The sequence below is a fragment of the Mirounga leonina genome, unplaced genomic scaffold (assembly GCF_011800145.1).
Source record: "Mirounga leonina isolate KUSES-001 unplaced genomic scaffold, KU_Mleo_1.0 Mir_101609, whole genome shotgun sequence".
Taxonomy (NCBI): domain Eukaryota; kingdom Metazoa; phylum Chordata; class Mammalia; order Carnivora; family Phocidae; genus Mirounga; species Mirounga leonina.
In genome coordinates, this window is record NW_023270164.1 from 12,822,419 (window position 1) to 12,837,198 (window position 14,780).

At 52.9% G+C, this 14,780-nt stretch overlaps 1 protein-coding gene across 1 annotated transcript; it reads right to left on the reverse strand.

Annotated features, from left to right (window-relative positions):
- Positions 1-901: 901 nt before the first annotated feature.
- Positions 902-12,582, reverse strand: SYP (synaptophysin). The gene is made up of 7 exons (XM_035004636.1): positions 12,520-12,582; positions 11,293-11,358; positions 9,995-10,119; positions 7,058-7,253; positions 6,092-6,283; positions 4,615-4,945; positions 902-2,439 (listed from the first exon to the last, which is right to left on the reverse strand). The coding sequence occupies exons 1-6, from the start codon at positions 12,553-12,555 to the stop codon at positions 4,619-4,621; spliced, it is 942 nt and encodes a 313-aa protein (XP_034860527.1). The 5' UTR covers positions 12,556-12,582; the 3' UTR covers positions 902-2,439; positions 4,615-4,618.
- Positions 12,583-14,780: the final 2,198 nt, after the last annotated feature.

Consider the following 14,780-nt stretch of genomic DNA (forward strand, 5'->3'; position numbering starts at 1 on the left):
GCTCCCTCCCCTTCCGTACAGGCCCAGCTGCCCTGTCCCCCTAAGTCCTGAGAAATAGATCTTGAAGCCTTCCTTTCCTGGCTCCTATTTTTCTCTCTCCAGTTAGATATCCCTTTCCCTGAGCTCAGTCCCATAGCTGGGAGTCTCTCCTTCGCATGTCAGGCTTCGCTGTGCCTCAGGGCTGGGAGGAGGGGGTCCCCGGCCCGCCGTCAGAACTCGGGCGCCGGGCGGGGGTTTCTAATTAGGCTAGGTGGCGGCAGTAGCAACCGGCCTTTCGGCGTGGGCACAGGGTACCTCCTCCGTACCCAGTTCCATTACGCACATCCCAGTCACTTCCCGCCCCTCCCTGCCCCAGGGAGGAGCCAGGGAGGGGGTTAAAGGGAATGAATGAATGAGGTAACGAGTCACCCCCGTGCTCCGCCTCCTGGCCTTGCCGCCCAGCGGGTCTCCCAGTTCTCCAGTTGGGGCGCGGAAAGGAAATGGCGAGAAAGCTGGGTCTGAAGAATACGAGGCAGGTAGGTAGGGGGAGGGCTCGCTGTGAAGTATAGGGGTCCTAGTCGGGCCCCTTGGGGTTTGAGGACAGGGCTCCACAAAGGCCTGGGAAGGGGAGCGGCTAGTGGACCAGAATTAGAACCGAACCCTAGAAAGACCGGGCCTTCGCCCGCCAGTAGTGGGGCAGTGGGCAGGGCTACTCGGAGCGGGACTTAGAATGATCGACAAGGGAGGCTGCACGGAGGCTGCAGCTTGGCATAACCCGGCTGGAGGGACCTAAAGTGATGGGGTGACTTGAACGGCAGGTCCATCCAGCAGGTCAGGGGCGGAGCTTCCTCTCGCCGCCTCTCCCCCACCTCTCCTTCTTCCTTCCCCCTCCAAAGAAAAAAGACACACTGAGAAATCAGAGCCGGGTGGACTAGGTGGTTGAGGAGTTTATTTAGGGGAGGAGAATTAATCCTATTTGTTCTTCCTCGGGGAGGTCTTCAAACAATACCGAAGGGCTAGGAAAAGGGGGGGGGGCGTCTGGAGGAGAGGGGGAGGGACCACAGCCAGACAAAATGGCATACACAATCACAGGCACTACCGACGTCACAGACACAGCGGAGGGTGCAGGAGAGGGACTCCAGACCGGGCCTCCGGCCACCCTGGGGCGGGCGCGGGTGTGGACGGAGGGAGGAGGCAAGGAAAGGGGAGGGAGGGGTGGGCCGGCCCCACAGACCCGTTGGCTCTGTCCTCTGACTACCTAGCTGTCCCATCACGCGGGGGTGGGCAAGGGTGTGGGGGGTGTTTCTCTCTGGATCCCACCCCTCACCTTCCAAGCCTTACCTCTCAGCTCCTCCCAGGCCACCTCAGCCCTCAGCTTTGACTAGGGATATTCCCCCCTCCACTGCCAAACCCGCCTACTTTAAAACACTTTTTTCACTGCTCCATTGGGGTGAGCTGCCCCTTCTGAAACCACCATGAACACCCGCTCTACGCCCCGCCCTGTCTAGAACCCAGACCACGACCTCATGTCAAACTTGGCCCATTCCTGAATCCCACTTCTTGCCTTGCACAAGATCTGCCCCCGCTTAGAATCAAACTCAGGCTCCTGAATATTCCTAGCTACACCCCTTCCGTGCACTCTGGTCCCAATCCAAGACCCGCCCACTCTGGAGCCTCACCCCCTGCCTGGTTCAGGCCCCACCCCTCTAGAACGCAGTCCCCAGGTCCCAGGTCACACCCCTTCCATAAAACCCTGTCCTATTCCAAACCCTGCCCACTTTTGGGCCCCGACCCCTGCCTCACTCAAAGCTCCACCCATTCTAGAACCACGCCCTCAGCCTCCTTCCAAGCCCTGCTCCAGAATGCTCTAGGGCACCCCTCTTCCTTAGACTCTAGTTCCAGTATGTCTGGAACCCAAACCCCTTGCTTACTAGTCCTCTCCACCCCAGAGCTCCTCTACAAGTCCACCTTGGGTCAAGTCCCCCAGTTTGCCTTTCTCTCCTCTCAGGGTTGAATTTCCCCTAATGGCCCCTGTTCAGGCATTGCTGGAGGAGTCAAGGCCAGTTGGGAGAAGGGAAGGGAGAGAGGGGAGAGAGTCTGAAGTCACACCGACCCTCCCCACACAGCTGAGACCTGTCTTTTCCCTGTCCCCCTTTCAGAGTGCCCCAACCTCAGGGCACAGGGCCAGGGAACAGAGAGGGGCCAAGGGATGCAAGGGAAGGGGTGGGGTTAGGAGAGGGGCCCACTCAAGGTCAGGCCCCTAATGCATGAGGGGTGTGGAGTGGGGGCAGGGCTCAGACAGATAAATAGATATTTATATATAATATATATATATATAAACAGCAAAGAGAATTAGAGTCTCCTGGCTTGAGGGGCGGAGACCTGGGGTATAGGGGTGGAAAGGGGGGCAGGGCTTCTGAGCTCTTGCCCACCCATGGGGTCCTCCCGGGCCGCACTGACCTGTGGAGACAAAAGACACAGAAAGGAGAGGGGGTCCAGACGTAGGTTGTGCCCTTAGGGAGGGGGGCTGGGCTGCTATGCTTCCACCTTGGCTTTACCCCCTGCCTGCCATGCCTTTTCTTCCTTCCTTCTTCATTTATAGTCCTCGGGTCAGCTTCATCCCAGCTGCCCCTACCGCGAAGACAGACCTTTCGCCCACTAGATTAAGTACCAAAGACATTATGGTCCCCCCTCCCCCAACCCAAAAATGTCCATTAACATGTACTGTTCTAGCCTTTGGTGATACACTGTATTGGGCAAAACAAAGCTCCTTATCTTTGTGGTGCTTGCCTTGTGACAGAGAAGACAGACTTCAAACAATAACAAAAATATGTAAGTGAGTTATCTATCCTCACAGTAGCCTTACAAGGTAGGACATCAGGTGATAGTAAGTGCAATGTAAAAACAAAAGGTAGACCAGGGTGAGGGGGATTAGGAGTGCCAGTAGAGGAAGAAATGTAGCTGTGGTAAGTAGGGTTGTCAGAGAAGACCTCATTTAAGAAGTGATATTGGAATAGAGTTAAGGAGGTGAGGGAATGAGACATGCAGATAACTGGGATGAAGAACATTCCAGGCAGGGGAACAGCCAGTGCAAAGGCCCTGGGGTAGAGCCATGTCTAGTGTGTTTGAGGAACAGCAAGAAGGTCAGTGGGGCTCCAGTGGAGTGAGCAAGGGACAGTGGTAGGAGGTGATGTCAGAGAGGTCAGTAATGGGGTCATAAAGGGCCCTGTGGACTAGGTTGTGAGGACATCAGCTTTGACTCTGGATGAGGTGTAAGTCACGGGAAGATTTTGAGCAGAGAAGCATAAAATGAGAGTAAAGTGTCTCATGTCGTTTCTATTATTTCCTCAATAAATGTTTCTTAACATTAGTAGGGCTCTAAGTGATGTGTGTACAGCATGAATAAGTCATGGTCACGTCCTGTGGTTTAGAGGAAGAGACAGTCAATAAACATATAAACTAATAATTACAGACTGTGGTAAGAAAAACACGGGGTACTATAAGAGAGATAAGAAAGGGGACTTTAAGAAGCTGGCCAGGTAAGGTTATCAGTGTGTGTGGGTGGAAAACTCCAGGGGGAAAGCAAGTACCAAGGCCCTGAATTTGGCTTGTGCCTGGAATGCAGTTGGGGGTGGGGAGTGGGAGGAGGTGGGAGGTCAGAGAAGGGACAGGTGACGCTTGGCGTCATGCCTGGTGAGGGCTTTGGCTTTTAAGGTGAGTGAGATGGGTGCCCAGGCAAGGCTGTGAGCACAGGAGGGCCGTGTCCAGATTTAGGATTTAACAGGATCCTTCCCAATGCTGTGAGTAGAACAGAATGGGGATGCGGGTAGAAAGCTGTGAAGATGTCCAGCGGAGAGGACAGTGAGACGTGGAAGATTATGGATATATTTTGAAGGTAAGAGTCAACAGGAGTTTTTGATTAATTAGACGTGAAATACCTAATAAACTCCTCCCTGCCCTTTTCCACCCTGGCCAAGTGCCAGAAGCTACCTCCACCCACGTGTTGCCATCCCCCTGCCCCTTCCTATTTCCCTCCCTCATAGGTGAGGAAATCACACTTCTCTTTTGAGGCCCAGCAAGAAGGCCTGCAAGGCTTTCCATTGCTTCCGCCCGCCCCCTTCCTTCCGTGAAATTCCACACCACCTCTCTCACCACACGGGTTGGGGAGAGATGGCAGATCGATCACCTCCTCCGGGATTGGTGAGCTTGTCTGACCTTCATGACCCCTTTACCCTCACCATCTATTGGCCTTATTGGAACATACTGGCTTACTAATCACTTCTAAGGCCCACCTCCTCTTCCCTTCGTGGATTCCTGCACTACGCAAGTCCCCCTGCCATTCCCTTCTTTCATTGGTTGCTCTGCCCGCTTTTCTCTCCCCTCCCTTCCCTCAGGGAGGCGCTACTACTTCTCTCCCATTGGCTTTTCATTCTGCCCATCTTCAAGCACCACTCTCTTGCTCTCCATTTGTTGGCTAGTTTTTCGTCCTTCGCATGTAGCTCCGCCTCTCTATTGGCGCCTTCAAACCTCCACCCCGTGCCTACGTACCATTTACTCTTGACTCTTATTGGCGCACTGACCCGCCCGTCTCCCTTCCTGTACCCTCCTTGGCCGCGCCGCCCGCCCGTCACTCACCAGACTACATCTGATTGGAGAAGGAGGTGGGCGCACCCTGAGGGCCATAGCCTTGTTGCCCGTAGTCTCCCTGAGGCCCGTAGCCGCCGCCACCGCCGCCGGCGGGCTGCCCGTAGTCGGGCTGGTAGCCGCCCTGGGGCCCGTAGGAGTCCTGGGGCCCGTACCCGCCGGGGCCCTGCCCGTAGCCCGCCTCGCCATAGGCGTCCCCGGGCGCTGGTTGCTTCTCGGGGGCGCCGGGGGGTGCGCGCATGAATGGGGCAGCCCAGCCTGTCTCCTTGAACACGAACCACAGGTTGCCGACCCAGAGCACCAGGTTCAGGAAACCGAACACCTGCGGGGAGACAAAGCCTGGCTGTCGTCCTGCGCCCATTGAGTTGGCCCCGGGGGACGTCGAGGCCGCCTGCGTCGAGCATAGATTCGTGGCCTCCCGAAGGGTGGTGGTAATAAAACCCGTACCCTCTAGAGTCCTGGCGCATGAACGCAAATGTGCAGAAAATTCACCTGGGGTAGGGGGCATGGGCCGTGTTAGAATTCAGACTCTCGAGGATGTTGACATCTATCACTGTGACATACACACATTTATACATGTATAAAATATAATATAAATTTGTAATAGGGTAAAATGTTCAGCATAAATTTTCATTATGTATGTAGATATACCACTAACAGATGCACATATACACATGTATATACGCATATACAAAGTATATAAATATATGCTTTTATATTGAAACAAATATATGGAGCTTAAATATATACAATATAATTCAATTTTGGGACAGGAAGTAATATCTCCTCTTTACAGTTGAGGAAACTGAGGCCCAGAGAGGCTAATGTGCTCAATGTCTCACACCCAGCAAGTGACAGAAAAAAAGTTGGTATCTTAGTATCTGTAACACTTGTATACAACTTACCACATGCCAGGCCCTTTTCTAAGCACTTTGTATGTTACTAGTTCACTGAATACTCAACTTTGGAGCAGGACCTCTTAGCAGTTTTCAATTTACATGCTCAGACTGAGGTGGAGAGGTTGAGTAACTAGTTTGAGGTCCCAGAGTTGCAGGTGGCGGAGCTGGGATTGAAGCTCAGACAGTCTGACTCTGGCCAGTAGGGGGAGTCCAAGTGGGAAACATTTCAAGTTATTCTTCATTTTGCATACTGTATAAGGACATTGAGGTCCCAAGACGGTACTGAGTTGCCAGAGGTTCTCCACGACTAGGCTGGGCCTGGGATCCAGATCTCCCAAACCTAATCGGACAGACAGTCTCATATTCCCCTCCCGGGGACTATTTGTTTTAATTGCTATCTTATCCTTCAAGGCCCTGTTGTTGGCATGCCTCCTCCAGGGAGCCCTCTTGGATCTCCTTTGAATTCTCCCCTCATTCTATTCTCTCCACCAATCCCCAGGCCAGACTGTGAGTTTCCCAGCCTCCCTCCCCAACTGGCCCAGCGGTCCAGCCACCTTCCCAGGGCTTACCACTGAAGTGTTGAGGCCAGAGGTCACAGGGTCCCTCAGCTCCTTGCATGTATTCCCCGCCTGGTGGCAGACAGACATCCCTTTGATAATGTTCTCTGGGTCAGTGGCCATCTTCACGTCTGACAGCCCCTTGGCCCACGCTGATGAGCTAACCAGCCACATGAAGGCGAACACTGCCGTGGCCAGGAAGTCCTAGGACAGGCAGGGGAGAGGCAGATGGCACTGTGAGTGGGCTGCTTCATGTCATGCTGCAGGGCCTCCTCAGATCACAGGCTTTCTTGGGAGAGGGAGGCCCTGCAGAAAAGCCCTGTCTCTTCCCTGCCTTTTCAGCTCTGAAGCCCCCAGTACTCACTTGAAGGTGAGCATTCCTAGCTTGGGCGTGTGTGTGTGTGTGTGTGTGTGTGTGTGTGTGTGTGAGAGAGAGAGAGAGAGAGAGTGAATGTGTGCGTGCACGTGTGTGTCTTTGACACAGAGGATGTGGGAGTGTAATTGTGTGGGGGTGGGGATTTTGTGGGATGGTTTCCGAATCTGTGAAAATAGCGTCTTTCTACTTTCATCTGAATGTAGGAATTTATGTCATTTTGTGTCTGGGATGAGGGTGTATGAGTACAGCTGTGTAGGAATCAATGTGTCTGGGTGGGCATGATGACAAGCATGACTGTCACGGTGAACCTCTGTGCACCTTCCTTTGATCTAGACTGCGTGGTGGTGTGCGAGGTGGCAGGTTTCCAGAGGTGGGCCTGTCTGGGATTCTGTGTGGGCTCTGAGTGTGTCCCTGTCATTCTATGGTTCGGTTTCTTTGATGCTCACAGCAGCGACAGCGGTAACATCTGTGGCTCTTATGCTGACTGCCGGCATGTGGGGCTGTCTAGGGTTTGGGAGTGGCTTATGAACATGGCCGTGTCCCTGAGGCTCCATGTCCGCCCCCCCCCGGACCCTGCACTTGAGTGGCTGTGGGGGGCTCACCATCATGGGTCCTTTGTTGTTCTCTCGGTACTTATTCTGCAGGAAGATGTAGGTGGCCAGAGCCCCCATGGAGTACAGAAAGGCAAACACAGCTACGGTGACAAAGAATTCGGCTGATGAGGAGTAGTCTCCCACCAGGAAGATTTTCTCAGTGTCCCCTCGGCAGGTGGGTGCATCAAAGTACACTTGGTGCAGCCTGTGGAGAGACATGGCAGGTGTGGGCCAGACCCTAAGAACACCCACCATCCCCCCTGCCCAGTCATGGGTTCCCCAGATTCTGACAAGGTCCCAGGAAGAAAGAGGAGGAAATAACCATTCACATAGCACCTACTGTATACCAGTCACATTTTACTGATTGTTCACAGCATCCTGGTGAAATAGGTCTCATTCAACCCTTACTCCAACCCAGGCACTTTGACCTCTTGGTTATTTGTAGAATGTACCAGGCACCCTCCCACCTCAGGATCTTTGCACTGGGATGCCCTTCTCCTATACATTACTCCCTTCATGTCCTTCAAGTTTTGCTCAACTTTCACCCCAGTGAGGCCTTTCCTGATCTCAGTATTAAAATCAAATGGAACCATTCCCTCCCAGTGCTCCTTAGCCCCCTTCCTAGCTCTGTTTTTCTCTGTAGCAGTGATACCCCATGCATCTGACATATCATGTGTTTTACTTTTTTCCTGGATTTTTCCTGTAATTAAAAGAGGGCTGGGCTTTTTCATTTGTTGCGTTCACTGCTGTATCCCTAGGACCTGGAACAGTGCTGCCACATAGTAGGTGCTCAATAGATGTTCATCAAATGAAATGTACAGAGGCTCAAAGAAGTGCATTAACTTGCCTAAGGTCACACAGCTGGGGAGAGAATGGCACAGTTGGGCTCTGAACACTGTGTCTTCCCCTACATCGTGTTGACTCTTCTCCCTACCCCACTTCAGGTCCCCAAGAGAAAAGAAACGTATGCATAGCAGAGGAGAGCACAGAGACTACAGAACAGAAGACAGACAGACAGACAGGAGGGTAGAAGGGATCCTGGAGCACACAGAATGGATGTACGTATGTGAGGTGGGGAGGCGCAGGTTGGGAAGGTGTCCTGGGACTAAGGCCTTTCCTGCGGTGTAATGGAGGTCATAGGGAGAAAATGCGTGTAGGGAGAAGGTCTGGGGTGGGGTCCCTAGACCTCTGGCTTCAGACTGGGGGGAAGGATCCTGAGACTGAGCAAATGGTGCTAGTCCCCTTGTGTGGCAAAGGTCCTGAGGGAAGGGGCTTACACTTACAGATCACCTACAAAGCACTTTAGCTAATTGCCTCATTTAATGACCCTCCCCCCGCCACTTCTCTAAAGCAGGCATTAGTATATCCATTTTACAGATGACCAGAGGCTCAGCAGGGTTGTGTTAAGTTGCCCAAGGTTGTACCGCTGCTAAATGACAGAGTGAAGAGTTTAATCTGGGTAAGTTTCTGGGTTCCTAGTAGGCTGAGTTGGGAGAGGGGGTGTCTGATGGGAAATGGGGGGCCCTTGGGGGTTATCAGGGCAGTGGGGGGTCGGTCAAGGGGACCAGGGCAAAGACTTTTTCCCCCAGGAGACTTGTGGGTAAAAGGCAGATCTTCACGACTGGAGGTCCTAGGTATGGGAGCTCCTGAGGAGTCCACAAGTTTTTGTGGCCTTCTGGATTCCCAAAGGACTCCCAGCAGTATCCCATGCTGCCAGCTCCCCTCCTCCCCGAAACTCTGTTCCCTGGCTTCTGTGAACCAGTGGATCCCTGCTCCCCACTGCCCCTCAGGCCACACCTCCCTGGTGCCGCTTTTTCTTTCAACCATTGCTCAGGGTCTGTCCTGGATTTTCCTCTCTCCACGCTTCCCTCTCCCCGCTGGGTGATCCCCTGAGCCTACATTTATCCTTAGTGCTCGGAAGTGCCCAATTTCCAACTCAATCCCTGACCTCTTTCCTGAGTCCCTTAAACTTGTTTATTTTCTTTATTGTGACAAGCCCTGGTGGAGCGCTCATCGGGTGCCCTGCACTGTGCTAAGCACTTTACAAGTATTAATTCAGTTGCTATGCTTCATAACCTTGTAAGAGGTATAATTATCCCCTTTTTACCGACGAGGAAATTGAGACCTGGAGCAGTTACGTGATTTGTCCTGGGAGTGGAGGAACCTCAGAAGCCTCTACTGAAATTGTGTCTTTGGGTCTCTGTCTTCCCACTCCCCAGGAGGGAAGCATCATTGCGAGGGCAGTGACCTTGCCTGTTTGTGCTCGTCTTCATGTTCCTAGCACCTGGCACACAGTATGAGTCCAGTAAATATCAGAATTGCTTAGCTGGGTTTAATCATTCCCTATAGCTAATCAGACCCCTTTGTTATTCTCTGGGATAAAACCCTGCACGAGGATCCCCTCTTTGAATTTCTCCCAGTCTGCAATCATCTTTTTTATTAATTTATTTGTTAAAATGTTGGCTCCATGACGCTAGGGAGCTTGGTCTGTTGTTTTTTTTTTTCCCCCGTTATGTCCCCAGCACTTTGAGCAGAAACTGGCACACAGTAGGATCTCCAAAAAAACGTATATGGAATGAATGAATGGGAATTAAATAATATTGGCTGACATAATTGAGCAACTAGTGCTCTAAGGCTATTTATCCGTATATACTTCTACTTTTGAATCTTGTTTATTGCTGGTCTCCTGCCCCTCCCCATTCACTAGAACACAGCCAGAGGGCAACAGCCTATGCCTGTCTTGCTCACCAGATGTCCTAGATGTCCAGAGCAGTGCCAGGCACAAGGTAGGTGCTCAGTGCATGCGCAGTGACCTGAGCCAGTGTGGTCTCCTGAGGTGGGGGCTGAACAGGAGCCACCAGGGAGGCAGTGTTGGCCAGTCTTACCCCACCCCTACCCTCTCTCTGGGGATCCCCCCCCCGGGTGGGCTGGGGTGGGGGGGCGCACCTGAAGGGGTACTCGAATTCAACCTCGATGCTGAGGTCACTCTCTGACTTGTTGGCACACTCCACACTCAGCCGGAGCTCCCCGGAGTAGCTGCCGCACGTGGCAAAGGCGAAGATTGCAAAGACCTTGGGCAGCAGGGACGGGGGCGGTCACGGTGAGCCTGTGCACATGTGGGCTGGGCTGCCCTCCCCTGGACAGACCGGGGCCCAGCACAGGCAGCAGCAGATGGACCAGCCCTCACCCCCACCCCCTAATCAGGGCTCCTCAGCTCCAAGGACAAGCTGATTACAGGGGTGTGGCTGTCTCTTCCAGTCTTTCTCTCAATGTCTCTGTCTCCACCTCTCAGTGCTCTGACCCCCCCTCCTTCTCTCTTTTATCTCAGTCTCTTTATTTCTCTGTCTCTCTGTGTATTTCTGCCTGTCTTCTGTTGTTCTCTGTGTCTCTATTTCTCTTGGTATTTGTTTCTCTGTCTTTCTCAGATGTCTCTTTGTCTCTGTATCTCTGTTTCACTCTCCGCCTCTGACTCTCTAGTATCGATATAGGTCTCTGTCTGTCTCTTTTTTCTCTGGCTCCATCTGTGTAAATGTATGTCTCTCCCTCTGTGTGTTTCCGTCCTTGGTCTGTTTGTATCTATCTCCCTGCTCTGTCTCTGACTTGGTCTCTGTATCATGCTCTCTCTGTCTCCCTTGTGCATCTCTTTTTCTCTGTGTATCACTTTCTCCTTTCCTCTCTCCTCTGAGTATCTCTCTTTCTCTGTTTCTGTCTCTCCCCCATCCCATTTTTTTTTCCTGCCACTCTTCCTGTGTCTATTTCTCTTGGCATCTCTGTTCTCTGTGCATCTCTGTCTCCCTTTTTCTTTGTCTCTTTCTGCTTGTTCCACTCTCTTTCATCTCTCTGTCTTTTCTTCTCGGTATTTCCATCTCTGTCTCCATCATTCCCTGTCTCTCATTCTCTCAGTCTCTTTCACTGTTTCTGGATTTCTCTGGCCTTGCATCTTTTCCGCAGCAACCAGCTTCAGGCTCCACCTCCCCTGCCCCTCTCTCACCTCAAGGGAGGAGATAGGACGTCACATTCTTCCACCTCACAACGGGGGTACCCTTGGTCTTACATGACGTCACATCACAGCCCATCTATTCTCTGGCCCCGGCCCCTTGGGACCTCACCCTGGATCCCAATTCTTCCAACCCCTTCCACCCCCACCCACCCACCCACCCATCCATCCATTCCTTGCTCCCCACCCCTACGATTCCAGACTCCACCACCTCCTTCTCTCTCCCCATGGCCCCGACCACACTCACCCATTGCAGCACCTTCACGAAGCCAAGGGGCTCCTTGACCACCCGGAACTGACCCCCGGCCACCAGCTGAGGAGAGAAACGGTGGCGAGGGGGTGGGATTGTTGGGGATGGAAAGGGAGATGAGGGGCAAGGCCACCAGGTGATGACCCCTGGGACTAGGGCATGTGACCTCCGGGAGTGAGTGATGTTGGGAGAGGGGGTGGGAAGGAGAAAGTGACACTTCAGGGAAGGTGTGAGCACAGAGTCTCTGAGAGAAGACCCTCGGGGTTCAGGACTGAAGGGGAGGTCTGGGGAGATGGTGAGGTTGATGGCAGAGGGTTGTTGGGGTGAGGAAGATGGGGATGGGGTTCAGACTAATTAGGGAAGGGGAGAAGGTCTGAAACAGTAAAGGTGAGTCAGATGGCGAAGGGGATCAGGTGGAGAGAGTGAGGAAGGAGTCGGGGTTCATTAGGGTGGGGGAGGGGGTCTTGGGTGGTGAAGGTGAGTCATAACAGGAGGGTCAGTTTGGCTAGGGTGGGGGAGGGGTCTGCAGCGGTAAAGGTGAGACAGATGGTGGTGGTGGGGGGTCTGAAGTGATGAGGATGGGGAGGGGTTTGTACTGGTTAGAGAGAGGGTGAGGTTCTGAGGTGGTGAAGAAGAGTGAGATGGCAGAGAGGGTATGGGCTGATTAAGGTGGAGGAGGGCTGGGACATGGCTTCACTGGATATGCATTGGGGGAGGGGAGACTAGGGGTTTTGGAGAGGCAAAGTCGGATCGTGTCCCTTGGTCTGCTCTGGGGGAAGGGGTGGTCATCTACTGGGGTACCTTTCCTGGGAGGGGCAGGTGTCAGCCCTCCCCCTCCCCCACGCCTTCTGTCGCTCTATTTCCTAGCTCATCTACCAGCAACCCCCATCTTCCTTCCACTCTTCCTCCTCTCCCCCTCCCCGTTGCCCCTACTCTAGCCCCAAGACCCCTCTTCCTCTCCTCATGATCGCCGGTAAGGAACCGGGCTTCTGGCGGACCCCGCTGCGGCAGTGAGGACGGCCCTCGCTGCGGCAAAGGGCGCGCTTCTTCTTTTCTCCACCTCCCCCTTCCTCCCTCGCCTGCCGCAGACCCCAGCCCCAGTGCCGGGGACCGAGTGTCCGCTGCCAGGACCCTGGCCACCACCTCTGAGTCGCCTGATCCGTGGCGATCCGGGCGGGGAGGCCGGGCAGCGGCGGGCTCTGTCCTCGGTGCTGGAACGCGTACCTGATTCACCACGTCCATGTCTGCCAGCAGCTGCATCAGCAATGCGGGGGGCGGGAGGCGCCTGCTAACAAGGGCGGGCGCGGGGCGCGGCGGGGGCGGCGCGCGATCGTCGGAACAGCCAGGCGGCCGCGGCTCCGCCCCTCGCGCCCCCGCCCCACTCGCGGCGCGCGCCTGCACACCGCGGGCCGACCCGAAATCTCGCCGGCCGCCATTCCAGCCCTAAAGCTGGAGCCGCGAGAGCGCTCTGGGAAGATCGGTGTCTCGGAAAACACATCTAGAGGTCTGGGGAGAGGAGGACCGTTCGGTCCCACGGTACGGCGTTTTTGCCACTTTACGGAGTTTGTTGACTGTGTTCCTTACAACAGCCCTCTGTGGTAGGGACTATTAGCCCCGTTTTTACGGATGAGGAAAATGAATCCCCAGAGAGGTGAAGCTGCTTGCACAAGGTCGCCCCGCTAGTAATTGGCAGTGCCCAAAGTCTCAGCGATTTAAACATAGTTCAAGGTCTTAAAAACCCCTCCCTCCTCCTCCAACCATCTCCCCTATTTCTCTCTTTCCTTTTAGTCAAATTTTTGCCTGCTCCACCTCTACCCTTTACGTCCTGTTTATTCCTCAGCCTTCTTTTAATTGGACTTTCCCTCCTTCATGCCACTGAAACTAGGCCCACAAGGTCAATGGCGAGTGCCGTGTTGCAAAATCCAGTGGATAAATACAATTGGAGTTTAAGATGGTCAACCTCATTTATGCTAAAAGAAATGCCTATAAAAACTAAGATACTGGTTTTCATCTTTGAGGGTGGTGAATATAAAAGTTTGCTTAAGTTCAATATTGGCAGGTTGGCCAGAAACAGGCATTCCCATAAATTACCAGTGGAAGTTAGATCGGAATAACCTATGTAGAGGGCAATTTGGCAAAATCCAGCAAACTAACAAATCCATATACTGTTCAGCTCAGCATTTATACTTCTAGGAACTTATCTGACAGATTCATACATGTGCTAAAAGATGTATGTATAAGATGATTCACTGCAGTGCTGTTCATAATATGAAAGAGTGGACACTCCCTAAGTGCTCATTACTGGTGGCCCATTTAAGTAAAATCCGATAGAGCCACAAAGTGGAGTACTATGCAGCTGTCATTAATACTAATATGGAGGGGCACCTGGGTGGCTCAGTTGGTTAAGCATCTGCCTTCGGCTCAGGTCATGATCTCAGGGTCCTGGGATCCAGCTCCACATCGGGATCCCTGCTCAGAGAGCTTGCTTCTCCCTCTCCCTCTGCCTACCGCTCCCCCTGCTTGTGCGTGCGTGCATGCCCATGTGCGCTCTCTCTGTCAAATAAATAAATAAATAAAATCTTTTAAAAAATACTAATATGGAGCCTTGGAATGATCACCAAGATAGTTAAGTAAGACATGCAAGATGCCAAACTGTGTGGGAATTGTGTGGAAAGAAAAGGAAAGGATTATATCCTAGTTATATAGAGAATGGCTAACATTTTAAATTGTCGCTGTTCCATGTCAAGCACTGTTGGGAGAGCTTCAATGTATCACTCATTGAAATCCTCACAGCAACCCTATAAAGCAGGTACTACTACCATCCTCATCTTACATCTTTTTTTTAAAGATTTTATTTATTTGACACAGAGAGAGAACGAGCACAAGCAGGGGGAGCGGCAGGCAGAGGGAGAGGGAGAAGCAGACTCCCCACAGAGCAGGGAGCCCAATGTGGAGCTCGATCCCAGAACCCTGGGATCATGACCTGAGCCAAAGGCAGTTGCTCAACCAACTGAGCCACCCAGGCACCCAGCACCTGTTCTTCTTCTTTTTTAAGATTTTATTTATTTATTTGACACAGAGAGAGGGAACACAAGCAGAGGGAGTGGGAGAGGGAGAAGCAGGCTTCCCCCTGAGCAGGGACCCCAATGCAGGGCTCGATCCCAGGACCCTGGGATCATGACCCGAGCCAAAGGCAGACGCTTAACAACTGAGCCACCCAGGCGCCCCAGCACCTGTTCTTTTTTTTTATATATAGTTTTTTTTTTAAGATTTTATTTATTTATTTATTTGAGAGAGCGAGAATGAGCAAGAGAGAGAGAGCACATGAGATGGGGGAGGGTCAGAGGGAGAAGCAGACTCCCTGCTGAGCAGGGAGCCCGATGCAGGACTCAATCCCAGGACTCCAGGTTCATGATCTGAGCCGAAGGCAGTCACTTAACCAACTGAGCCACCCAGGCGCCCCAGCACCTGTTATTCTTAACCAC

What these genes read in the sequence shown, in the direction of transcription:
- SYP (XM_035004636.1), bottom strand. Translation starts at nt 12,555, where the DNA reads ATGCAGCTGCTGGCAGACATGGACGTGGTGAATCAG. An exon ending in TCGTGAAGGTGCTGCAATGG is followed by an intron (nt 10,120 to 11,292) that starts GTGAGTGTGGTC and finishes CTGCTGCCCAAG; the next exon opens with GTCTTTGCAATCTTCGCCTT. An exon ending in ACAACAAAGGACCCATGATG is followed by an intron (nt 6,284 to 7,057) that starts GTGAGCCCCCCA and finishes TGCCTGTCCTAG; the next exon opens with GACTTCCTGGCCACGGCAGT.